The 27791-nt window shown below is 34.9% G+C and overlaps 1 protein-coding gene across 4 annotated transcripts in view; it reads left to right on the top strand.

Moving 5' to 3' along the window:
• The window catches only part of Pik3ca (phosphatidylinositol-4,5-bisphosphate 3-kinase catalytic subunit alpha), a 67472-nt gene that overhangs the window by 16012 nt on the left and 23669 nt on the right, over nucleotides 1-27791 (top strand). For all 4 annotated transcript variants that reach the window (XM_063227200.1, XM_063227199.1, XM_063227201.1 and 1 more), the window contains 4 exons: nucleotides 22961-23388; nucleotides 23886-24095; nucleotides 25341-25591; nucleotides 26522-26767. In XM_063227200.1, the coding sequence (XP_063083270.1) occupies nucleotides 23037-23388; nucleotides 23886-24095; nucleotides 25341-25591; nucleotides 26522-26767 (1059 nt within the window). In that variant the 5' untranslated portion in view covers nucleotides 22961-23036. The remainder of the gene's footprint in view (nucleotides 1-22960; nucleotides 23389-23885; nucleotides 24096-25340; nucleotides 25592-26521; nucleotides 26768-27791) is intronic.

Below are 27791 nucleotides of genomic sequence, written 5' to 3' on the forward strand. Positions count from 1 at the left end.
CTTTCTGTTCTCATTTTATACAGTTTCCTGCATCTCACACTATAGTCCAGCCATTCTATCTCATTATAGGTCTCTAAATATGGTTCCTGCTGTTTAGCAACTGTATTAGTCACCCTTCTGTTGCTAGCACAAAATACCAAAGGAGAAAAGCCTTATTGGCTCATAGTTTTAGAAGTTTATGTCCATAGTCAGGTGACTCTAAGGCAGAACCTTTATGGAAAATGGGCATAGCAAAGGAAAAGTTCACTGGAACTTGCCTGCCCTTCTAGTAACTTGTTAGCCTAGCATACTGTGTTCAGCACACGTATAATCTGTGTAGTGTATTCCTGGACACACCCTCATAGGAAGAATCAGTCTTTTGCCCTTTTGTATTTCTGCAGTTTGTATTGATTACATCACACACATAATAAATTATACTTATTTACATATCTTCCTCACTAGACTAAAAATGTCTTGAGGTCAAGCATGCCATTTATTTATTTTAGACCTGTATCATAGGTTTTGTGGGAGACAACTCCAGTAACTCCCCTTGAATGCAAGACAATTGTTGCAACTTGGATTATATGGAGACTTAGTTCCTTATACTGATATTTAGAGAGCTGACTATGGTATTCCCTTCTCTCTTCAGTTGGCTCTAAGCACTGCAAATAGAGCTGAGGTACTGGTATGTCATCTCTAAAGCCATCAGACTATCTCCTGTTGCCTTGCATAGTGCTCTCTGTAAAAGATATGAGCACGGTGGGATGTTAGAACCATTAGCTCCAGGAATGTCAATTGGATATGAGCCTCAAGGTAAAGAGGCTATGACTCCCCAGGGCACAAGAGTTTGCATATCAGAAACTGAAGGAACAGCCTCCTAAAACAATTCAGTTGCTACCTTAATTGAATTATGCAAATTGATCCTTCTGCACATCCTTATCTCTGCATTTTGCAGAGATGTTTTTCTCCCTAGCTGTCTAGCCAGCTTAAATTACTCATGTAATTCCCGCCATCCGCACTGTTACTCATCCTCGAGCCCCCTTCTTCACAAAATAAATGCTGGGAGAGGCCTAGGATCAGAGCCTTTGTCCACACATCCACACAGGGATTGGATTTAGGACCCCTCTGCTGCCCTTCACTTGAAATGTCTTAGTGTCTTTACTCTCACCGTGGGTGGCATTGGAGGTAGTTGATTTGCATTAACTTGCTGGATTCCGGGATTTAAATATTTTTTGGATTGTGAGGAAGACTACAAAAGGGATTACAATACTTGGATGACTGCACACAATATTTGGGATTACAATAGGTTTGCCAGATGATTAACAGTCCAGTAAAAAAGAAAGGGAAGAAGTGCTTAATTCCATTTTTTCAGTGAGAAGGATGAGGACTTAGAAATTACATACGAATTACCTACCCTGTAAGTATAGACCTGAGACTCACACTCAAGGTCTTTTCTAGTTTTGGAGTTTATAGGAAAGACAGTAATTGACTTTTCCTTTTTTGAGCATTTTTCTCTTGCCTCACATGTAGTTGCACTATTACATTTCCAGAGAAAGTTTTAATAAACTTTCCATTATATTTATACTTTATAAACCTCTTTCTCTGTAATACCTTTTTCTCTAGGGCAACAACAGTTACTGGACATTAAGCTACTTGTCACTTTCACATTCAGCCACTTGCACTCAATTTCGTAATGCCTTCTTGTATCCATTGCACAAACATACTGGCTACTGGAATATTCACATTACTTGTTTAATTAAATTGAGCTGGTTTTTATTTAAGGAGTACGTTATTTACAACAATTACTACAAAAAAAAAAAAAACCTCTGCATGTGTAAGTGTTCCATTGTAGTTTTGAAAGCTGTTTTCAGGGTTTAGATGTGTTTAGCCTTGCTGTAGACTTCATTCTTAAGGTGTTGATGGAAGTCAAAGACCAGCTGCAGAGCTCAAATCTAGTATGCCATAAAATGCATGTAGCTATGGTTTAAACCAAATGTTAGCAGTGAAATATTTAGTAGCAACTGTTTCTTTTAAAAGAAACATTTTAGATAATTAGAGTCATCTTGTAATATTCTTATAACCAGCTGTCAGCTTTTTACTCTTTCTGCCAATATTTCTGGAACTGAAACCAAGAAATGGAAGTTAGGGTACTATACTTTGAAATACACTAAACATTTGAAAAAAATCTTACAAGATTTCCAAAAAGAGCTCTTCCATTCTTCAAAAAGATTTTTATAAAAAGCAAATACATATCTGTAATAATTCTCCCCAATATTAAGCTGTAATAATAGGAATGTTTGAGAAATGAAAGAATAGCCTCTATTAAAGATTATTAAAGTACACTTAAGCATTCTTATTCCATTTTTGAAATTTACTGTCTCTCAATTTTGTCACCTTCTGTAGTCAACATCTCACTACCCTTCCATTGTCTCCTTTCAGCTTTTGTTCTTTCTACTTTGAAGATGCTCAGGTCTCCAGTTCCTATCACATCAACTTTCATTACTCTTGATTTTTTTTTTTTTTACTATGTTAGACAAGAGTAACACATCTTCCTTTCAAGTCTTTTTACACTGTTAAGTAATAACACTTAATTCTATACTGATATTTAATCCTTTTACATTTTGACTATAGGTAGATTTTAGTAGTTGAAACTTGATAATATTTATATGATTCTGTAGACTCTTCATATTGCTCAAAATTGTGCCGCTCATTTGATGTATAATTTTATAATTACTGACTGTTGATTCTAAGTTTATTTTCTCATTGGCTTCAATTTGTCTTTGGTGTTTATTTGTTTGTTTTTCCCCTGTCTTTTTGAGACAGGGTCTTGCTTGCTATGTGGTTCAGGCTGGCCTTGAGCTCACTTTGTAGCCCACACTGGCATCAAACTTGCAGCAATTCTTCTGCCTCAACCTCCCAAGTGCTGGGTTTACAGGCATGTGCCACCATGCCCGGCTTCGGTTTAACTTACCTGTGAGATAATTTATTTTTCTTTTTTCCTGAGGTCCCCTTCCTACACCCTTCACTCTCCTAAATTAGTCTTGATTGCTCTGTATGTCTGTTTTTATGGTTGCTGCCTTAAGATTAGTTTTTGCTGGCATCCTGGAAATTCTCTCTTGTTTCCTGTGTTGAAGGTCTAATTGCTGTGCCCGTGCCTTTATGGTTTACTCCATCATTTTACAAGGCATTTTCTGTAGAAGCTTCCTGCAGCAAGATAACTAGTAACTTTTTGATATTTTACATAGCTGAGTGTATTATACTCTACACTTTTAAGTGAGAACTCTAGAATGGTTCAAAGTTGTTTCTATACTAAAATTTTTGAAAATATTGATTGCACTAGTATCTTCTAGCCTCCAGTTTTGCTTTTTAGTAATCTAGTGCCATGCTAGGTTTTGTCTGTCACTTTGTCTCTTTCTTTCCTCTCTTCCCTCCTCCCTTTGCCCTCTCTCTCCTCTCCCTCTCGCCCTTTCTCTTAACTGACACTATTTTCTCTTCATGCCTGATGTTTTGAATTGTTACGCTGGTGTATGTTGGTGCTTTTAAACATGTATTTTGCTGTGTACTCAATGGACCATTTCTTTCTTTCTTTTTTTTTTTTTTTTTTTTATCAACGTCTAAACCCTAAGAACAATGGACCATTTCTTTCTTCAAAATTAAACTTCAATTCTTGGAAATTTTCTTGCATTATTTTAGTTTCCTTCCTTCTGTTTTCAGTCTTCTTTTTGGAACTCCAGATCAGGTCTTCCAGGTAGCTTTTCTAATTTTTCATTTTCCTCTTACTACTCTTTCATTTCTTTTTATTCTGCCTTCTTGAAAATTACCTTGACTTTTTCTTTGAATTTGTACTGAGGTTTGTGGTGATGGTGATGTTATTTTTGTTTTTCCAGTTCTTGTTCTGTTCTTACTGATTTATTTTTTCAGGGTATAGAATTTTCTCATGGGGTGTTTTAATTACATTCCTGTGACATTTTCCTTTGTCTTAACTTTCTTTTGTGAGCCACTTATATTTCGTTTTGTGTCAGTCTTTAATATTAGAAACTTTCTTCAAATGTGTTGAGATCCTTGGGTGTCATTCAAATCAAAAGACATTATAAAATGATTGAAAACTCTAGATTTGAAGTCCAGGCTCTTTACTGTTGGTGAAATGTGGTATATGAAACCTCCAGATGTCCTTCTTTAAGTTGGTTAGTTTGGGATTCTTTTCTGAAGAAAATACAGTGTTCTGTATGAGGCTGCTTGTGTTTTAAAACTACCCTGAAAAAGCAGCTTTGAGTTCCATCAAACTTGTACAGAATCCTCTGATTCTGTATCTACTTCTGAGCCTCTTAAAGGGGCCAAATCCCCTTGGGTATAGTTTTTCCAGGAACCATATTTTCTGATTTCTAGAGGATTGGGAAATCACTGGCCAAACTAAGTAGATTTGCAGATCTTGAATTCTAATAGTTACAGGAATCTCCAGTCCTGAGCCTTTTGAGGGTTTGTGAGAATTTGCTTACTTATCTTTAGGCACAAAAATTTAATATTCCTCAGTTCTGAGGCCATTTTTTCCATTCTCCATGTATTTAGGGTTATAGTTTTCTGATGCTATCAAAATGCTTGTTTTTATAACTGTTCTTCTATTGCCTTAGGAATGATTAAAGAAACAGAAATATTTACTCATATTTTAAAATCAGAAGTCTGTCTTATCCTTTCTGTAAACATGCTGTTGTACAGATTTTCCCCATTTCTAAGATACAGAATTATTTTGAACATGTTTTCATATTAGTATATACAGATCTGTTAACTACTGTATAGTATCCAAAAACTGCTTTGCTGTGATTTATACAATCCAGTCATTCCTCTACCATTGCATATTTCAGTTATTTCTTGTTGTTTTTCTGAATATTGCTGCAGTGAGTATTCTTTATTTTACTTTTTGATGAATTTTTACAAATATAGTCACATAATAAATTTCTAGTTCTAGGACTACTGCATCTTAACCACTTACCAGCACAACTATTTAAATACAGGACGACCAAAAATTGCATATTGTTTCATTAATTTTTATAAGATAATATAACAAAAATATAAAAATGTCATTTTATGAAGTTTACTCAGTAACTTTTCTGAGTATGGTATAAAAACATTCAGTCTGGACAGTAATTTCTAGTCTCTTTCCAAATTCTTTTGCATTGTTCTCTTTCTTTAAACAACACACTTTATTTGCATTGTTGTGTTGGCCTTGCCTTTTTTCCTGTGGCCAGTATTATTTCAATAAAATATTTACCCACTCCACAAAACGGTGACGAGCTGGATGATGGATGCCTGGTTGGTCTTTCACTCTGTGCAGTTTTCAATTGTTTGGTCTGTGAGACCTAATCTCAATTGCAAATGACTTTTTGAACCTTCTTGTTTTGAATAAATAACAAATAGGTTCCACACTGTTTAGTCTAGAAGATGCATAAATACTCTATAATGGTATTTTTCCTTGCTTTTTGACTATAGGCTAGCTTGTTAGATGTCACTTAGATCTGTCAGCACCACCCATAGAATTATTGTACTTACTGAGCACTACTGGAACTGTTCTAGTTTCATGTCTTCAAGTTCTGTCATTTCTGTATTATGAATAGTTAACAATAAGGAGATGTCTTTTTTGTCTTTCTGCTTCATTAAACAGACTTTTCCTCTCTGATATGCTAACATTTCTCCCGGTTTTGGTGTTTTCTTTTGCAGATTTCTTGGCACTTCTTTCCTGTTCAGTCCCAGTGTCCCAAACCTGTATTGTAAACAAATACCACTGAGTTTTGAAGAAGTACAAAAATTATATCTAATGTACTTAATTATAGTTATTTTCACAAATATACACGAATTAGTAAAAGAAAATAACCAGAACTTACTAGATTTCTCCAGAAACACGTATCAGAGGCAGATTCAATGTTCTAACTAAAAAGCATGCAAAAATAATCAAAATAAAACAAACAGACGTATGAATGTATCTTATGCAAACAAGAATCAACTGGTTGTAATGACACCTGCCTAAACAACCTCTCAAATAGATGTGAATAAATGTGCTGCCCAAGTGATGGATGGTTGGGGTAAACAGTTGGGGTAAACGGTTGAGTGATTAAGATTATGTGTGCTTAATATTCATATCGCAGAATTACCTCCCAATAGTTTATATACTCAACAATCTGAAAACTATCTTTGCAATGACTAGTTTCATCCAGTTTTTTTTTACTGTGATAAATAATAAAGGAGATTGACATTGTTTTCATTTGCATGTGTTTAGTCTCTTTGATTAATTTATTCAGCTACTGGAAACTGTATAAATTCTTACTGATATGTCTGGAGTATTTGTAAATTACAAAAAAGAAGTTAACTCTTTACTATATGTAATGCTAGTATGTCTTCTCAATTTGCCAATGGCCTTCTAATTAGATTTATGGTATTTTGTCAGACCAAGAACTCTTGGACTGAGATGGGCATGGTGGTACATGCCTGTAATCCCGGCACTCAGGAAGCTGAGGGAGGAGTAGGACTGAGTTTGAAGTGAGCCTGCGCTACATAGTAAGACCCTGTCTAAAAAAAGAAAGGAGAGGAAAAAAAGAAAAGAAAAACAAATACAAAAACTTTTGACTAATGAGTGTGTCTCTTTTTGTATAGCTTATTGATCCTATAGCATTAGTATCAAAACTTAGTTTTCCTTTGTATGAACAATAACCAGTTATAAACTATAATGAAAGAAAATAATCCATTCACCAATTAACAAAACTCACTTACTTAGAAATAAACTTATCCCATAGCTGAGCCTCCATGAAGAAATCTTTCAAAACTACTGTACTGAGAAGGCAAAATTTCTTAGACACGACACAGAAACACAAGTCATAAAATTTTATGAATAGGACTTAATCAGTATTAATATTTAATCATCCAAGGACATTAAAATGAAATACCATAGAATGATGGAAAGTGTCAGTATTTATAATTATACAGAATAGGTGAACAAACTTGGAAATCAACATTTTAAAAAAATTAACTGCTTAATATAAAAATGGGCAGAAGGCTCAGCCTTTTCACAGAAGATATTCATATGACTAGTAAGAACATGAAATAGTTTTCAGCATTATTGGTCATCAGTAAATGCAAATTAAAACCAAGTAAGGGCTGGGAGTATAGCTGAGTATGTGTGTAAGTCCAAAGTCCTCTTTTTAATTTAAAGCACCCAACAAACTGAACCAACAAAACCCATAGTAGACTATCATTACATGGTGAAACGTTCCATAGACTAGCTAAATTTACAGACTGATACCTACTTAGATAAGAGGATGTGGAAAATCTAGAATTCTCAGTTTTGCGGGTTGGACTATAAAACACTAAACACTTTATCAAACTATTTCTTTTAAAGTTAAATGTAATACTTACCGTGTCAAGAGGAATCCCAAAGATCATTGTTAGATTTCATATTTGCAGGATCATTCATGGAACTCAGCAGGTAGAGTAGTTAACAGTTGGCTTTCAGATGTCATTTCAGCAGAAGGATGCAGAGCACCGCTAGCAAAGGAAGAGGTAAGTTGGGCAGAATCCGGAGAGACCAAGTGCAGACTCCCCAGGTTCCTCTCCTGGTGGAATCCCATGAGATCCTCTGCACCCCAGCAAGAAATCTGATGGCACATGTGAAATGTTACATAAGTGAAACTGGGAGTGAGGTGTGATTGCAAATAGAGGCAGAAGCAGGAGGATTGAAGCTTGAACTACATAGAAAGACCCTGTCTCAAAAGACCTAAAAGTAAATAAAGAGGCGAGGCTGGGAAGCTCACTTAGTAGCTGAGACTAAGTGCGGGGTTTTACTGGGGTATGATCACACTCTTTGCTTGGCACACACCCAGATTCCAGACTTCTGGAAAGTTATTCAGCATAAGCCATGTTGTAATGTACAGTTTAGGCTCAGGGAGTCACACAAGAAGGAGGTTAGGTGGAAATCTTTCCCAAATCTAAGATTCAGGTTTGCAGATGCCCACCTAAAACTAGCCTTGGAAACAGATCTTTTTAATGATAAGTATTCCTTTAAAGAACATTAACTCTTTCTTGCACATCTTACAGTCCACTGTTTCTATAAATATTTCCCTAAGAAATAAAAGTGTTTGTCTACTAACAAAAGCTGTAAGAATGTTTGTTGTTAGCCAGAGCTAGAAACAGCCTATATATTAATAAGCAAATTCTTACATATTTTGGAATATTACTTAGCAATTAAAGAACTATCTGAAACATTAAAACTGTGAATGTGATTCCAGGACTGTAATAAATCAAAACATGAATAAATCTCAAAAACATTATGTTAAACAAAAGAAACCAAACACTAACAGTATATGAGATTAAATTTACATGAAATTAAGAATCAGCAAAACTATAGGTAGAGGAAGCAAAATGTGATTGATGGGAGGCAGAGAAATTAATTGGAAAAGAGCATACTGGAATGTGTGCTGATGGAATATAAATTTAGTGCTACTCTGTAGAGACTTGAGGAAACATTTGGGTGAGCCTACAGATGAGTATGATTGAAATGGCTTCGATTGGAAATGGAGAAGACAGATAATGAACTCTGTTTACAGGAGCAAAGCAAACTGAAGGAAAGAGATCGATCTAATGAGACTAGAGCTTAGAGCAGTGATGTGACCCCACTGTAATATGTGTGCCATAGCTTCGCCACCACTGGCTTAGAGTGAGGGTGGAGCACAGTTACTGTGGTTATTAAGCTTTGAGTCTGGGCCATTACTGTAGATACTAGAGATTTACCACATTGGTAAAGTTTAGTATAGTGTAATTAGATAATGCTTTAGGTAGCCAGTTCCAGTGATGATGTGGGTAGTGAACTGGGGAGGGGAAAAGTTGGATACTACATGCTTATGCCGCCCTTTAAACATCCTGTACCCTTCTCATCCTTAACTGTCAGAAACCCTGGTTATTGTTAAAGTGGACCTCACTTAAACACACACACTTTATCCTGTAGTACTGCATTGTTCCCTGTAGATTGTTGGATAGTAAAGACTGGAACTCTTATCCTTTTCACCATCATTTACATACACGTGTGAATGTCGCCCCTTCCGTCTTTCTTCCTTCATTTCAACAGCCAGTATTGTTTACAGAGTAATTGCTTATTAAATGCTTGTTGAGTGAGATACAGCTCAAAGCCCCACATAAAAAGTCATTATGAATCTGATAGTGAGAGACAATTTTGAAAATGGTAGTACAGAATTTGCAGGTTATTTAATGGGTACATGACATGATGTCATGCAAGAGAAGAGTTAGAAATACTAAATGTTCTTTGTAGATAGTATCAGTGTTCTCTTACTTTGATAACTTTTACCTTTCAATTTATAGGGATAGTTCTAACGTAAAATATAAAATTTGCACCACACAAGCAATAAGTTTTGCTTGTGTGTGTGTGGGTGTGTGTTTTGAGGGAAGGTGTGTTTAATTTTGGATTTGGTTTTATGTGCTGGGAATTGAAACCTAGACATACCCTTAGAACTGAGAGCTTTTAACACTTACCATTTTGTAAATAAATACCCACTTTTAGAAACTTCTCTATGTATATCACAGTGACTTTTTAGTAGATCTCAGATAAGGAGGAGGGGTGGGTTTTGTCCTGGGAAAATGACATCCTGACAAGACAAAAGACCAGTAGTAAAAATAACTAGGCTAAAGGTGGTTTTCCTGTCACTGCGTATCAGATATGAGAGTAGTAAAAGCAGACAGATGGACAGTTCTGCTAGTTTTGGAGTGTGCGAACAGAGAAAAAACATTCTGTTCCTTTTATTCAGAAAAGGAATTTCTAGGCTAAATTACTGGTTTCAGTAATAAGTTTCATATTCTGACCAAAGAAACATTTTTCCCCCCCATGGAGATAATGACTCATGCACTTCTCAGAATTTTGCTTTTGTGGAAACTAAAACTCAGTCGTAAATACAGCACTGTTATTTGGATCTTTGTGGTAATGTTATTGTGTGCAGACTAGAGATAGGTCAGAATACTAATATTGTAAACCCAGTTCTAAGAAAGGAACCAAGTATATTTTAATTAGCTTAGTCTAGAAGGTATGAAAGTAAGTCTTTAGGGGGTTTTTTTGTTTTGGTACTGGGGATTGAACTCATGACCCCACACTTGCCAGGCAGGCGCTCATGCCACTGAACTAAATCCCTGACTCTAAAAGTAAGTTTAAAAAAAAAAATTATGTGAATTATGCAAGAAAAATAGGACCTATAATTACATTTTTAAACATATGTCATTATTTTGAGGAGATTGTGTCATGAGATAGATTTCTAATTTCCAGCATTGACACTAGAGATACTGTAAAGATATGTGTGTGATTTGTTGTGCCCTTCAAAACTGTTATGCAATTGTCAAATTACAATCATATTGCCAATAAAGCAGCTACCAAATAATAGGTTATTAGTACTGGCTGAAGTTGAAAGTTTGTGTTCCAGTTTTGTTCTAACCTTAATCTTGTAAGAAATAGAGGCTTGAATGTACTCATTATATACCATAATTGATTCTATTATTCAGAATTGTTAAATGAGGATATTCCATTATATATGTATCCCTGTAATTGCTGTTATTGGACATATACACAAAAGTCTCTGTTAATGTCCATACAGTCTTTCCAAGCTGGGAACTTTTATCTTTTCATTTTAATCTTTGCAATCATTACATTTCTTGACTTTTCTCTTTAGCCACTTCCAAAGGAATAGAATTTTAGTTCTTGAAGTCCCCATTTTCAGAATTTCTTTCATCTTCCCATGTACCATATTTTAGTATCAGCAAAAGTTAGTTGATAAATTATAGTATGTGAAGCAGTTACAGTATGATAACCTAATGACATGTTAAGTAACCAGTCGAAAAGTTTATCAGTTGCTAAGTTTTATAAGGCACTTAAACTTACTAGATTATTATAACTTTTGAATTCACATTGAATCATCACCTCATGATACGGTAATTAATAAAAATGGAAATATCCTACTTACTAATCACTTAAGTTGCTATTTTTATACCCATTTTAGGTCCTCATTCTCATTGCTCTTTTTAAAGATGTAGCAAATGAATTTCCAACATACTTGGTACATTGTAGCAAGCATAAGTAAACAATAAATGTTTGAAAGGGCAAAGTAAAAGTCATCTAAGATGTCCCTCTTATGCTTAAATAAATCTGAAGTATCTTGTCCATAGCACATTGTCTTAAAAGATTGATTTTTAAAAATATATTTATTCTAACATGGTTTCACATTGTTGTTGTTATCAATGGAACTCCTTTCCAGATCTTGGCTAATGATGCATTTGCTTAAAATTAAGCTAGCCTACCTCTGATTGTACTTTGGGAGATCTCTGCTCCTTTGCGTGCTAAATAGCTATCTTCCCATACTCAAGTTTTGCATTAGTGAAATGCCCTTTTACCAGAACAAATACCAAAAGATGATAAATCATTATTAAAGTTGGTCAATAACTGCTTGCAATGGAGTTTTTCATCATTACTAATGTAATTCTGTTATTGCTAAAAACGGGGTCAGATGGCAAACAGTTAAATCAGAATATAATGTTGCTTGGTCTTTGTCATTTAAAAAACAATTTAAATTTTATTTTATTTCATGTCATTTATCCAATGTCATAAAGTTCCTCTTAAAGCATACTTTTACCTACAGATAGATATGGGTAGTATTCACTGATATTTTACTTTTTTTTATAGTTTAAAAAATTTAGAACATTTCTGAATGTAGCTCTTACCAGTTTATCTCATGAAGTAAAAATGAACAATTTTGTTTTGGTCTGTAAGTTTGATGTATGAAATGCACAGATTAAAAATAGACATGAAATGATCATTAAGTAAGATGAAATTTTCACTGCAGTATAAGTTTTGTGCTTTATATGTCTTTTGTAAGGATGGGAATAATATGCCAGTAGATATGGCATTAGAAGACTGTAAGAGATTACAGTAATCTCTAAGAAAGGAAATCAATTCGAGGACATAGGGCTGAGATTGTGTTATGGGCAAAAGATATTAGCAAGTATAGATACACAAACATGTCAGAGACCTTTTGATACGATAAACAACACTGCTTCTAGAGCCACATTTTTTCTAGTGTCTAATCTGGTTATATATTAAATACCTTGTAATAAAAAACATGTTTTATGACTGAATTGCATTATTGCTTAATTATGTAATGCAGGTCACCGGGGACAGTGCTTTAGGATAAATGAAACTGAAAGCAAGGCCCCCCTCATATTTTCTGGTACAGGTTAACTAGATAGTAGCTCCATTGCCATTAGCACATACTACCAAAATTGAAATGATAGGAAATTCCTCACTGTGCAGAACCGATACACACATTCGAGAAGTGCTCTATGTTGGATTGTTTTCCTGCTACACGGTAGTAAGTTAGAGTCCATTTATACCTCTTTCTTAACTTCTCAGTATTGGCAAAATTGCCCCTGTGATCACAGTTCAGACTTCGTTATTCGATTTTGAAAATATTGTCCTTATAACAGCCAGTTTAAGGCAGTGATGCATGAATGAATATTTGCTTTAGTCATTATTTGTGCCTAAGGATCTAGAATCACAGACCCAAACACCATAGTTGAAGTTCTGTGACACTTGGTCTTGGGAAGTAGGGAACTTTGTAGGAAACAGTAGACGATGATGGGGTTTTATAACTGGTCCCTGATCCTCCTCCATCATTTTGGTTTTCTGACAGCACATATAAATCTGTTACATTTGGAATGTTTGGTTAGTAAAATATGAAAATCATAGTCCAAAGAGAATTTCTGTGAAATATGTCTGAACGCAGATAAGGTAAGTACATTAGGTCTCTTAGTAATCCCAGTCAAAATTGCTAGGTCTGTCTTTACTAGGCCAGACTAGTTTGAAAATCTTTTACAGATATAAACTGCAAGGAAGTAAGAGTCATAGGGTTTAGTAAGAAACCCATACCTGACTCAGGTATGGGTTAATATCTTTGCTTGTGAAGGCAGCATAAATTTCTTCTCACAACTCATCTTTATCAAAATATTAAGGTTCATCAGTGGGATACAGGCAAATTTTTATGGAGCTACCACGGAAGGAGTAATACTTGAATGAGTCCCTGTAGTGACAAAGTTAATCCTCATCTTATGGCATAAGCAAATAAGGCGATCGTTTTTGAAGAAGCTGACTGCTGACGAAGTGTTAAAAAGTGTGGATTTCTCCCTAGGTTTGGTTGAATTGAGGATAGTAGAGCACTGATGTCTATAAGAGCTGAACATTCTGGGGCTACTTTTGCTTAAGACAAGTCAGGGCTTTTATGTATTGCTCTCTTTACTACTAAATACTGCATACAGATACACATTTTAAAAATCTAGGAGTTCCCAAAGTGTTTTTAGGTTCATTGGCTAGTCATTTGCTCCGATTGTTGTCATCATTATTAAAGCTGAAGTCACCAGTTAGAGTTTTTGTGAAATGGTTAGCTTTTGATTCTTCTTTGGCACCTTTAATTCTGTCCACCCGTCAGACAGTACACCACAAGTACATTACTCTCAAGTTTGCCTGATTAATAAAGAGGGATCGAAGAATTTGAGCATGAATATAATTCACCAGTGTTGTCGTCTTAGTCTTGAAAATGTAAATTTAGTTTCTAGAGTTGCCTGATTTACTATTGATTTCTGACTTCCTGCACTCTGGTTTATGTGAAATCTGCCTTAACTCAAAATGAAAAAAGAAATATTTGCTAGAAAACTCTTATCACCATGATATCATTTGTTTCTTGTTACATTGTACATGATAAAATGTCTCGTATTTTCCAATTATATTTCCCTATCTTCATATTGCTGTCTCACCATCTTTTGCGTTTAAATTTAGTCTCTTTTTGAGTTTAAATGTTAAGAAATTTCAGTTAATATTTACTGTACACTAATATTTTAATTTTTAAAGATCAAATTGAGAAAGCTACTCTATACACATTTCAAAATTTGGTATAGTTTTTGTACCTATATAAAAATTTAAATGCATAATTTGCCTAGTATCAAGTATCTAGGATCAAGTATTTATTAATCAGCTGGGTTTGGTGGCCTGTAATCCAAGCACTTGGGAGGCTGAGGCAGGAGGATCACTGTGAGTTCGAGGCCAGCCTGAACTGCATAGTGAAACCCTGTCTCAAAAAGACAAAAAAAAAAAAAAAAAAAATTTATGAATCTATATTTCATTAATGGCTCCCTTACTGTATTTGATTTTGCTAGTCACGCTGGGCGTTTTTACCTTACCTTCTTCACTTTTACTGGTAATCAGGTTTCCATCACTATAGGAGATATTTCTCACCTAGGAGTCACCTATGATTATTTAAAAAAAATGATTAGCATAGACCCACCCTAAACCCATCCACAAACCTCAGATTAGGGAACTTTTGTCTTTCATGATACAATAAATCTCTGAAATATATTTTCACAGCACTTTTCATGTCACTATGATTGTGAATTTAATAATGAAAATTAATTGTAGCCCTTAACTAAAGGAATTTGTATTTTCTAAATACTACTGAGAACCTGATTTTCTGCCGTAGAGTTATAAAGACTTTCTGTCTCATTAAAAGCGTGAGTAAAGTCTGTTTTCTCATGAGTTACTCGTAAAGGTCAGCGAAGGACAGCACTTTCTTAAAAAATGGATAGTATGCATCCTTCCAGGGCTAGTGTATTTCACAGCTGTTCTGTTAGAGCCATGCCAGCAAGCTCCGTGTTTCTTAGAGGAAGAGAATTTTGGAGGCCCTTATTGGGGCTCAGAAATGTATTCCGAAAGACATTTGCTTCCCATTTATGGCCACAGTGAAATTTGTTTAAAATTATCCTTCTTCTTCCTCAAATCTAATTAGTCTCTCAGTGCTTTTGGTTTTCCTTTGCAAGGTATCTTCCTCCATTTTGATCTTGCTATCCTTGTTGCTGTATCTTTTTTCAGGCCCCAGTTTACATTTTCCTTGTGATAATTTCCACAATTTAGTTTTCTACTTTTCTGTGCTGTAAGGTTTAAGCCCTAACCCCAAAAGACCCATTCCTGAAGAAGTCAGTAGTCTAGTAGAAAGTCAAACATGGGGGTAGATAATAAAGTGTTGCCAGGGGTAATGGTTTACACTTGAATCCCAATACTGGGAGGCCGAGGCAGGAGGATCAAAAATTTGAACCCAGCCTGGGCAATTTAGTAACTTAGCGAGATCCTGTCTCAAAAAGAAAAACTTAAAAAAAAAAAAAGTTTGGGGATGTGGTTCAGTGTGAAGGTCTTGAGTTCTTTTCTCACACCACTACCAAAAAGGAGTGGAAGTGGCTGTGATAAAATTAGAAGAGAGAATAATTAACTTTAGAAATGTTTAAAATAACTCACAGGTCCCATTGCTGGTAAGCAACCCACTGCTTGGGAGGACAGGCTGAGTTGACGGCAAGGTACATAGAGCAACTGATGCTTATGTTGTTTGGTTGACTTTGCAGGCCCGGGGCCTGGCGTCTGGGCATCTCTTGGGAGGATGACCATATGCAATATAGCAAATACGGGGGATTTCCTTCTTTCTTGTCTTTGAGACCCAATATTATTCTCACTGTTTTGCTTTGTTCTGCTGATTGTTTTGTTTTATTCAGTATTGTGTTTTGCTTGGTTTCATTCTGTTTTGGTTTTGGTTTGATTTTGCTGTACCTGACACAACTATTGTGAAGATAACAAGATATACTATGGTAGCTATTGTTGTTTTCCTAGTATTCTGCTTTGAAGTTCTATACTAGTTTTGCTGCTTTGTTCTGTTGGGTTTTACTATCTTTAAAAAAATATACATATGTAAATTAAAATAACTTACAGATAGAAAATCAAACTATTGCTGGACATGATGATGCATGCCTGTAATCCCAGCACTCAGGACGCTGAGGCAGGAGGATCTCTAGAGTTCAAGACCAGCCTAAACTACATAGTAAGACCTTGTCTCAAAAAAACCAAAAAATAAAACATTTAATATCAAGCAGAATTTTAGTCACAAGTTTCAATAACAAGTACAGAAGTAAATTTCTGTTCTTGTCTAGATCAGACTAAAGATTTATTTAATAATTTAAAAATTAGGAAAGCATGTTTTATTTTCTGTGCATATGCAAACAGATATAACTAAGCTGTAAAACTTAATATTTTCTTATTGATCTCTCTGAGGATGGAAAATATCTTGTCAGTGTTTATCTAAATATTCAGAAAAAAAATTTGTAGAAGTGTTGTTGGTCACTCAACAAAGAAGCAGCTTCTGTATTTGTGAAACAAATATCTAAAAATACAAGCTTGTTTTAGCAAATTGTGGTTTTTTGGAGATAATTAGGCTGTCAATCGATAATCATAAATTTTCTTTCTAAACTTGTAGATATGTACTTCAAAATAGTTTTATTTTTAGTGACTTACTAGTACAGATACATATTAATATTTTAAAATAGGTTTTTAAACGTAATATACTTCTAAAGTCAGAACTCTACCATCTTCTACGACTGTTTATACATTTTATAATCTACAGTCAGGTAATTGGTTTGGTTTGGTTTTGGTATAGGGATTCACACTCGCACCCTCCCGCTTGCCAGGCAGGCACTAATGCCGCTAAGCTAAATCCTCGGCCCAGGAATAGTTTTTTGTACACAAATGTCCTACATATTGGTTGCTAAGCGTTGAGATGAATGTTAGCAAAAGAGCACATCAGTGATGGCGAGAAAGGTGAGAGTAGGCTGTCCTGCTTGAGTCGTGGTTGAAGGGATTGAAGGAAAGTTCTGCTGCCTGTCAAGTATGTGACGGGAGGGAGAGAAAGCAGAGCTGCAGGAATGCAGGAGAGAGTTTTAGGGGCAGTACTGTGAAAGGTAAGTGCCCAAGCACTCCACAAACATCCCTTATCAGATGGTGAGCACCCAGCTCTTAAAGCGCTCAGTTCATTAGCTGACTTCTAAAGTACTTTCCTGTTTCAACTCTTCCAGCTTAAAATTAATACTTTCTTTCCTACAAGAGAATTTAGATTGAAAGTGTAAGATTGTAGTTGCAGAGACAGGGTGGGATGACCTCTTATTCGGTGGACACTTAGAAAATCCCTAGTTAATACCAAACAATTCCAGTATCTTCAGAAGTGGGCAGACTTTTTCTGTACAAAGCCAGGTAATAGCTGACGTTGTACAGGCCACGTGGCTCCTATAGCATCGCCTCAGTTCTGCAGGTGCGGTGCAGAAGCCTCATGGACAATGTGTAAACACAATGTGTTGGCTCCGTGTGTTTGTGTTTTCTAATAAACTGTTTAGATAAAAAAGTAGTGAGCTGGGTTTGACCTCTGAGTCATATTTTGACCACTTTTGCCCTGTAGTGTGAAACCCAGGAGTCGAATGCTAATGTAAACAGAGAAAGGCTTTCAATTCAGGGATTAAAACCTAGAAGACTGAGCCAGGCATGGTGGCATGTGCCTGTAATCCCAGCCCTGAGTTCAAGGCCAGCCTAAACTACATAACAAGACACTCTCTCTCTCTCAAAAAAAAAAAAAACAAACAAAAAAACAGTTAATTGAAAAATAAAACAAATTGTTAATAAGTCTTCTTGGGCTGAAGGAATACACATCAGATATTCAAAATAATCGGTTTACCAAATAATCTTCTGTAAAAGTTAGTGACAGCAGAGAGTACAGGTATAAGACTCTTTTAGTAATTATCATTTCTGCCATTTACTTTGTACTTAAAAGAGTCTGTACTCCTGCTCACTAGTCCTCTTGGGCTTCCAAAGTTACTGTAATTTTACCCCTGGAGTAAAAAAGGAAACAAAAATATCTAGTTATCAAGGTATCTGTCACTTATTTTGTCTGTTAAGGTCATGTGATGGAGTTCATTATATCATCAGTTCGTCCTTTGGCCTTTATACAGTTTTGTAAAATGGTGCTCAAGGGTCAGTGCCAACTAAACATAGCAGGAGGGATGCCGCAGCAATAAGGCAGGTAGCTCTCAACTGAAAAGTGACCCTTGACTGCTAGGAAAAAAAGGAAATGAGGAGCAGTTTTTAAAGTGCCGTATACAGCCTGATGGTTTTAGGACCAAAGAGCAGCTCCCAGAACCATCAGCATGGCGCAATCATAAAGGACTTCGCTGCATTGTGTACTGCAGTATAGCGTAGTACCTGGTGTTCATGATGAAGATTGAGAGTCATCAGGACAAGAGTAAATTGTGAAGTAGGTAAACTCTCATAAGCAAACAGGACTGCCCTCATTGAGACAACTCATTTAGACATATAGAAAATCAGAATAAGCAAAACAATTATTAAGAGTTCTAGAGAGTTGTGATTTGTTAGTCTGTATTGGTCCTGGCATTCTGAATCAATAGAGTGGTCCTTGACTCCTGAAATGCCTTATTTTTAGTAAAACATTTTACATTCTGTAACACCAACCCTTCAGATTGCCCAGATTAATATTTCAATAATTAGTTTTAGAGTAACTTACTACCCTCTATTGCTTTACATAAGTTTTTCATAAACATAATAATATTCACTTAAGTTTGCTAATTTTGTCATTTTTATGAACGCTTAATTTTTCTAGTCTAAAGAAAGGTCTCTTTATTTTCAGTGTTATAAGATCAGATTTATTAATCATATTTTTCTCTAAATTCTCTAAACTGATAAGATTTTTTTTTTTATTTAGGGAAAAAAGCAAAACAGAAGAAAGTAGAAATAGTACAGAATTTCAGAAAAAGTAAATCACTGGTAGATAAGTTACATATTGTTATCTTAGAAGTAGTTGCTGAGGTCACAAAATCAAAGCACAAAAAGTGGTCAGTCAAACAGTAACAGTACAAACCATTCTGTTTGATAATCTAACAAAACCTTAATAGTATGGTTATCTATCTTGCACACTTATACATACATTATATCCTTTAGAGCACTTTCTTTCCCTTTCATTATCTCAATATCTATTATACATTTTGGATCTTATAACTCATTCAATTAAGATACAGTTTTTATATCTTAATGTTCATTTGGTGTTACATCTTATATTCAAAAAACGATTTTTAGAGAAACCTGAGAGAATTTTTTAAAATCGTGGAACAATATGTGCTTCTTTTAGTTGAAGATGAGTTACTCATTTTACAACATAAGATTCAAACCTTCAGCATAGTTTCATTATCTGGCCCCTACCTATCTTTTAACCCTGCTTCTTTGCCACCATCCCACCTGTTCCCAGGCACGTTAGACTCACAGAAGTTTTTTGTAAAAAGCTTATGTTGCTGCTAACAGTCTGCCTTCTTTTACGGTTAGTGGCAGTGCACATTGATTCTGGTGGCCATTTGGATAAAATGCCCTCCTCATCCAGCTGCTTCCTCTCCCCGTGAAATCCTAGTCAGACGTGGTGGAGAATGCTTGTGATGCCAGCCGGGGGAAGTTGAGGCCAGAGTGTCGTCACCATGAATTGGAGGCCAGCCTATGCTGCGTAGTGAGTTGACGGTCAGCCTGAACACGATGGGACCCTGTCTCAAAAAAACCTCTATGATGTACTGAAATGCTTCACTGAAGGCTTCCCTCTCCTCTTCAGATTTTTTCATAATTCATAGTCTGTTCTGCAACAGTTATCACATGGTTAAACTTGTTCCCTAGTAAACTGTAGGTCTTTCAACAGCAAAAGGGAACGTACGCAAGTACCGTACTTAGCATAGAGCCTGACGTAAGTAGATACTTCTCAAAAAGGGTAGGAGGCAGTAACAAGTGATTCCTCCCATCTGAGCTGTAGGCAGCTATGCCATTTAAATAGGAGTTCCAGGAACTGAGGAACCGGAAGTCGCTGCATTTATTGAATGTTGACTTAAATCTTTTTCACATGTTACCTCATCTGATCCTCACAATGACCCAGTGCAGTTGATGCTTATTATACCAGTTTAACAACTGGGGAAAATACGAGGTTCAGTGGGGTTCAGTGGATGAACTAAACTGCCTGGTATCGCACAACTGTTAACTAAGGTATCTGAAATTTGAATCTAGTGAAAGTTTAGAGCCTGCTTTCTTATACACCACTGCGAAACTGCGTGGCCATAACTGTAGATTAGACAGTGTCATTGTTACAGTACATTTTTTAAATCATCTAGACCTGAGTTGAAAATACATTTTCTGTGGCAGGCAGCTTCACTTCTCTGACCTTTGCTTTTCTCATATGTTAATTCTTATACCTGAAAGGGTCATTGCATGCCTAAATAGTAAGATATTAGTCCCACTTGCCTTTTCTACACCATAGTGAGCTCTGGGATAATGGTTTGTATGGACTAAGCTCTGGCATGAGAAGACAAATAACCCTTAAAGAGTTAGTGGCGTTTTCTGCATAATACCTACATTCTAGAATCTACAAATGTTTTATAGCTGTGATCACATTTATTCTCTTTATGAAAAGTGTTCTTAAATATTTAATAATTATATTAGTCACTTGTAAAAAGAGGAATAAAATCAATAGCTTGTGTACTTTACTAGATCCTGTCTTATTCCTAGGGAACATGTGAGACTCTGTGAGTTATTTATTAAATAAAATAGTTGCCCCAATGGTTCTATGAAATAAACTTCTTAGCACCATTCAACAAAGAAAACATAAACACAACTGCTGTTTTGGCATGGTTTTCGTTTTGTTTTTATTTTAATTATTTTATCCAGGAAGATAATCATTTAAATAGTAGTCATTTAGCGTTCTGTCTTGCATTCCTCAAATTTTTTGATGTTTTTAAAAGCTCAGTTTAAGTCACTTTTCTAATTATGCACACCAGATTCATCTATCTGGTCTTTTCACTAGTCAAAAACTTTTAAAGTATAGGACGTACAATTAAGTTTTAAATCCTATAATTGCAGTGAATCTCCTTTGTAAGTCTGACGAATATTTTCAACCATAAAAAATAATCTTTTATATTCCTCATTGTCTTCCAATTAATTTGTTTTCAGAAGTGAGAAAACTAAATATTTCTATTACTATTCCTCACCTACATATAAATTTTAAACTTTTTAAAATTTTAGCTTAGTATGTGTTTGCAGTACATAATGATTATATTTATTGTGGGGAATTGGTGCATGTAATACATCTTAATTTTTTTATGTCCTTTCCCCCCATTTCTTTGTCCTATTATCTATCATCTGTTTTGCTCCCCAGTTTATTTATATTTTGACTTTTTTATATGAGAAGTCTTACTATATTTTAAGATTGTGAAATAACTTTGAAGTGTCATAGCCACGTTTGCAGCTGAGAATTGGTGCAGCAGAAGCAACTGATCAAATTCAGCCCTATTACTCTCTTCAGGTCACTCTAGCTGTGAGGTAAAAGGTAGATTATAGAGGACAAACAAAAATGCAAGACCTTTTAGGCCTTTGCTGTGTTACCCTTGACCAGGGTAACAAAAGTGATAATGAAGGAATATAGACAACCTCAAGAGTTAGTGTTTTGATAGGTTCAGTATGGATTGGTGTGAGACAGAGGGTGGCAATTTTCTAAATTAAGTATGTCATGCTCTTTGCTTGTTTGTTCAACTGCTGCTTAACCGTAAAGGATTTGTTTTATGTGTTACCTTCTGTGGGATACCTTTCCACGCCAACTTCCTTTGAGTTAGATGACCACAGTATGTGTGTTTATAGAATGCAGCCCTTCTCCATGGCAGCATTAATCCTGTTTTGTACCAGCGAATGTAATTGCCATGCATACAACCTAAGCAATGCTTCACACTCTGGATTACCTCGTGAGGGCAAGGACCACCTCTTATTCTTCACTGTATACCCAGCTCCTAGCTTGGTCTTAGGGACAGTACTCTTCTGGTAGATAAACATAGTTATTGTCTACAGTACCTGGTAGAGTATTCAAATACAGTGGTTTATCTAGGCGTGTGTGTGTGTGTGTGTGTGTGTGTGTGTGTGTGTGTGTGTGTGGTACTCTCACAGTTTAACTTACTGAATAAAAAAATAAGCATAAATAGCAAGAAATTGAATTTGGTTGTATGGGTTTTAATAGTGTCTTCAAAAGAGAAAACCAAGATTATTGAAATTTAAAAAATTAAGGGCCCTCAAATCATAATAGCACTTAAAAAAGCTTAATAATAATAATAAGTTCTTAATACAGGTGGTTGATGCATTGTACTGCCGAAGAGTATTGAGTCCCATTTGTGTATAGAATGTTTCCTTTCAATTGAAAGTATTAGAACTGGATTAGTTGATAAAGTATGTGTGTCTCTGCAGGTTCATCACGAGCTTCAAGGAAACACATTGACTTACTAGATATATAATGTTGTGAATATACCTAAATTATACTTTAAAAACAGTCTAAAATATTGCAAGTTCACACGCGTGGAATCAAAAGTAGATGAGAAAGCGTTAAGCAGACAGGAAGAAACAGGACAGGCAACACAGAGTAGAAATGATCAAAGTATGTCACATATGTGTACAGATATACCAAAATGAAATCCATTATTCTGTATAGTTAGTATCGAGAGAGAGGGAGGGAGTGTGGGAGGGCAGGCTGGCCTTGTCTTATTACTACAGTAGTGATACAGAATAAGAAATAAGAAAGGAAAAGGGTTTGACTTCTCTAGGTTTTAGTAGCTCTAAACTGAATAATGGACCTTGACCTAAGAGCCTTTCCGGTTGATTCATAAAATACCAGAGAATGATAAAAGTCATAAGTGGTGGGAATTTGGGTTTGAATTGCAACATTTCATTGTTTTCATGGCCTCAGCTCTGTTTTGATGAGATCTTAGAAAGCATATCCAAATATATTTTGTGACCTTATTAAATTTTAATTAAATACAAATGATTTTCATAGTCTATGCTAAAATCAGTTACTTTTAGTGTAATTTAAGGTAATAGTCTTGATTAAAATTTAAGATTAATCATTATCCAATTCGAACTATGGGAAATGAACTTTTACAATTAGCTTTGCCAATGAATGTATCCTTTTATAGTTTTTGTTTGTTTGTTTTTACTTTTAAAAGATGTTTTCCTTCTTTCACTTAGGTCATTACTTTGGAACAGCCATAAATCTAGTTACTTAAAGTAGTTTTATATGTAAAACTTGTAAAGGATCAGAACAATGCCTCCACGACCATCATCAGGTGAACTGTGGGGCATCCACTTGATGCCCCCAAGAATCCTCGTAGAATGTTTACTACCAAATGGAATGATCGTGACTTTAGAATGCCTCCGTGAGGCTACATTAATAACCATAAAGCATGAACTGTTTAAGGAAGCAAGAAAATACCCTCTCCATCAACTTCTTCAAGACGAATCTTCTTACATTTTCGTAAGTGTTACTCAAGAAGCAGAAAGGGAAGAATTTTTTGATGAAACAAGACGACTATGTGACCTTCGGCTTTTCCAACCCTTTTTAAAAGTAATTGAACCAGTTGGCAACCGTGAGGAAAAGATCCTCAATCGAGAAATCGGTAAGATGTAATTTTTAGCTAAATGTCATTTTCATCCTATTCTAAAGTACAGATAACTATGAAGAGTAGCAGATGTCTCAATGATTAAAATATTTTTGCCTGAACCAATAGCTTTGTAATATAAGTAGCTTTCTTAGTACAGTATCTTTATACATTTAAAGTATCTTTGGCTGTTGAGTGTGAAACTTAGTTTTATTGCTTTGATATTCTATAAGCTCTTCTTTAAGAAATACCGTATATAGGTAGATTTAGATTTGTTATATCCCAGTTTTGTTTTATTATTCTGTAAAAAAATTGATATATGACTAGCAATGCAATATGTTGAAAATATATATTTATTAATATTTTGGTCCTTACTACATTTACTCAGAGATTTTTCTAATCCAGGAAAAATTCTTGTCTCTATTGTGATCTTCCAAATCTATACAGGTACTTGTTAGTAAAAAATATGTCCATATGTGCATATAATAATACATTCTTTATGTAATGTTCTTAAGGTTTTGTTATCGGCATGCCAGTGTGTGAATTTGATATGGTTAAAGATCCAGAAGTACAGGACTTCAGAAGAAATATTTTGAATGTTTGTAAAGAAGCTGTGGACCTTAGGGACCTCAATTCACCTCATAGTAGAGCAATGTATGTCTATCCTCCAAATGTAGAATCATCACCAGAGCTGCCAAAGCACATATACAATAAATTAGACAAAGGTAAGAGAGTTGTCTGTCTACTATAATTGTTATTGTAGTGTACCATTGTTCCTGTATTTTTGTTTGTATTTTTACAGTCCTTTTTTCCTTTCTAGATGATAAGCCTTTTGAAGGCAGAGGTGACAAGATTTGGTTGATTGCCGAGTATATAATTTGTGTACAGTGAATACTTACTAATGAATTAATTGTGTGTATATGTATATCCCTTGAATTTTTATCCCAATAAAACTGAAGAACTTTGAGTTTGAAATACCTTCTTTTTAAGGATACTAAAAAGCAGAGCTGTTCATCTTTTTATAAATAAAAGTGATTATAAATAGAAGCATTCAGTGAAATTTTAGGAAAACTTGTGTTTTTATATGTACAAAGAAAGAATTGTGTTAATATTAAATATGTCTGATCATAAAGAGTCGTGGATACACTGAACATTTAATGAACTAATTTCTAGAATTACATGAAAATGGTTAACTATATTGCTTTGGAAATAAGTGATGTATTAGCTAAACACTTCTAATTTGAAGTTTTAAAGTAGGTTGACTCTCAGGTGGTATTCAATATAAAATTCTACTAGAACAATATAAAGATATATTTGTTGCACCATGATATTCTAAGCAGTTTAATACAGTATAACATGCTCTTTTAAAATTCTACTGTAGTAAACATTCTAAAATAGGAATATTTTCACTTTTCTTCATTTTTTATGAAAAATTTCCCACATATAAAGAAGTTGGACTGTGAACATAGTACATCTAGTTTTCATGTTCACATTTTTGGGGTTATACGTGACTTAAATAATCTTAATAGCAGAAAATTGGAAAATTTCTGTTTCTTTTTCATCTTTTGAAATGTTCATTCTCATCTTTTCCATCATTTTGATTGAGCATCGGTAAGCCTTCATTGATTATTTCTTTATTTCCCATAGTGTTTTACATTAGGCACTGCTGACCCTTTGACACCACCATGAGCCATGAAATATGTAATACAGTTTAACATGGAAATTAACTGACCTCATGTACTTGTTTTATGTGCTCTATGATAAGGCAGTAGAATTTGGGCCTGGTCTGGCAGCTATATCAGATGTGAAATTTTCCAGTTTCTACCAGATACTTACCTATATTTAATTAGATTGATTAGAAATCATTTCTGGTTATGATTAGAATAATGCATAGTACATACTTCTTGAAATTCATATCTTGAAGAAAGAAATAGACTTGATGATTGCATAACTATGTTTTCCCATTACAGGACAAATAATTGTGGTGATTTGGGTAATAGTTTCTCCAAACAATGACAAGCAGAAGTATACTTTGAAAATCAACCATGACTGTGTGCCAGAACAAGTAATTGCTGAAGCAATCAGGAAAAAAACTCGAAGTATGTTGCTATCCTCTGAACAACTAAAACTCTGTGTTTTAGAATATCAGGGCAAGTATATTTTAAAAGTATGTGGATGTGATGAATACTTCCTAGAAAAATATCCTCTGAGTCAGTATAAGGTGAGTAACAAGTTTCAAGAATTCAAATTTTAAAAATAATCAGATAGGACCTTATAGCTGTATTTTTAGGACGTATTTTTTGAAAATTAAATAATGAACATAGGCAAATAACATTGACAATTTAGAAGGTTTTTTATACTGTAATTATGTAATTTTGAGAGACTTAAAATGTTGGCAATTATGCAACCTCAAAATATGCAATATTTCATGCTTTGAATAAAATAAACATTTCAAAAATTCTGTGATCTGCTGTTAAGATGTACTGTTAATACGTCCCTATTATCTTTTTCTATTTATTTAATACCTATAGAAACCAACTATAACAAGCATATTGCACGTATTGAGCATAGTACGGGGACAAACCAAAGTCCTGGCCTTCAGATTTTATATGGTCCAGTTGGACTCATAGAAGAGACCACAGGCTGTTATAATATGAATAAAGTAGCATTTATATTAAAAATCTCTATGCTGGCATTTCAGAGTTCAGCTCAATGTAATATTTTTTCATATATCCATAAATCTGAGACTCTCCTGATTTTTATTATAAAAAATAAGTGTTTTAGAATAGCAAGTGAGCCAGCAGTATGACAGAGGCTTAGTGATACTGCAGGATTTTTTCCTTTCCTTTTTTTCTTTCTTTCTTTTTTTCAGTTAGGAGTAGAACTGTACTGTCCAAATCTTATTTTTTTAGTATATGCAACTTAATTTCTGTTCAGTAGTACTTGGTTGATCTGTGCTATAGCCAGACTCCAAAAATGTACTATTTTAAATGTTCTAAGTAATTACTCAGAAATATAGTCTGTAATGTTTGACTTCTTTATCATCTTCACAAATTAATATGTGCATTCTCACAATACTCTTACATGTTGCTTTTAAAATGAAAAGCTTTACAGAAAATGACTTCTTCCTTTCCTCCTCAATCTCTTATAGTATATAAGAAGCTGTATAATGCTTGGGAGGATGCCCAATTTGATGCTGATGGCTAAAGAAAGCCTTTACTCTCAGCTGCCAATGGACTGTTTTACAATGCCATCCTATTCCAGACGCATCTCTACAGCTACACCGTATATGAATGGAGAAACATCTACAAAATCCCTTTGGGTTATAAATAGTGCACTCAGAATAAAAATTCTTTGTGCAACTTATGTAAATGTAAATATTCGAGACATTGATAAGGTAAGGCCAAATGTTGGTGCTTATTTTTCTGTAGAGATCATTTTATGTAAACCCTTTTACGGAACTGTGTAGTAATCTGTTGATCTATAGCATGTTTTCAGATGAGCAGAAAAAAAATCAAGTCTCGGAACATAAAATATGTAATGAATTCTTTTGGTTTCCATCTACCTTCGCTCTTACATAGCTGTCAGTCTTTTATAATTCTGTTATCCATAATTACGAGTTTTTAAAACTAAAAGTTTTATAGAATTCATTGGACAACAAACTCTGATCTAAAGTAAGTCTTTTGATAGTCTGTTAACTCCTCTTAATGTAAATATTCGTGCATCTCATAACAGAAACATGAGTATCTTTAATGGAGCACTGTTCTGGTTGCTAGGGGCTTTAAGTCCTATCTGGTATATACATTTTTTTGTAATTTTTATTTTTATTGGTACATGTATGCTGTACATAGTGGTTACATTCCTCGTGGGAAGTTGGTGCATGTACGTAACACATCTTAATTCTTATTTCATCCCTTTCCCTTCCCTCCCCTTTCTTTTCCCTCCATCTCTTGGTCCACTTTGGAGTTTTGTTTTGTTTTGTTTTGAGACAGGGTCTCACTGTGTAGTTCAGGCTGGCCCTGAACTCACTATGTAGCCTGGGCTGGCCTCAAACTTGTACTGATCCTTCTCCCTCAGCCTGCCAACTGCTGGGATGTATGTATATAGTTCAGGCTGGCCTCAAACTCACAGCAGTCCTCCTGCCTTGGTCTGTTGAGAGCTAGGATTACAGGCACATATCACCATGCCCAACCCAATTTATCTTTTCTTGCTGAAAAGCTGAATTATATACCTTGAAAGGATCATAGGCCTGTATCCATTTTTTTAGTAGCCTGATGTCTTATCATCCTATTAATGGATGAAGGCAGTAGTAAATTTTGGTGAGGAATCATCAGTATTAATTTATTAAATATGTGAAGAAAAGCTGTATCTGAATAAAAATTTTTATTGATTCTCTTGTTTATATTAGTTACATATTTTAT

This window comes from Cavia porcellus, unplaced genomic scaffold, assembly GCF_034190915.1.
Source record: "Cavia porcellus strain 051 isolate PalLab524CR breed Dunkin Hartley unplaced genomic scaffold, mCavPor4.1 scaffold_17, whole genome shotgun sequence".
Classification (NCBI taxonomy): domain Eukaryota; kingdom Metazoa; phylum Chordata; class Mammalia; order Rodentia; family Caviidae; genus Cavia; species Cavia porcellus.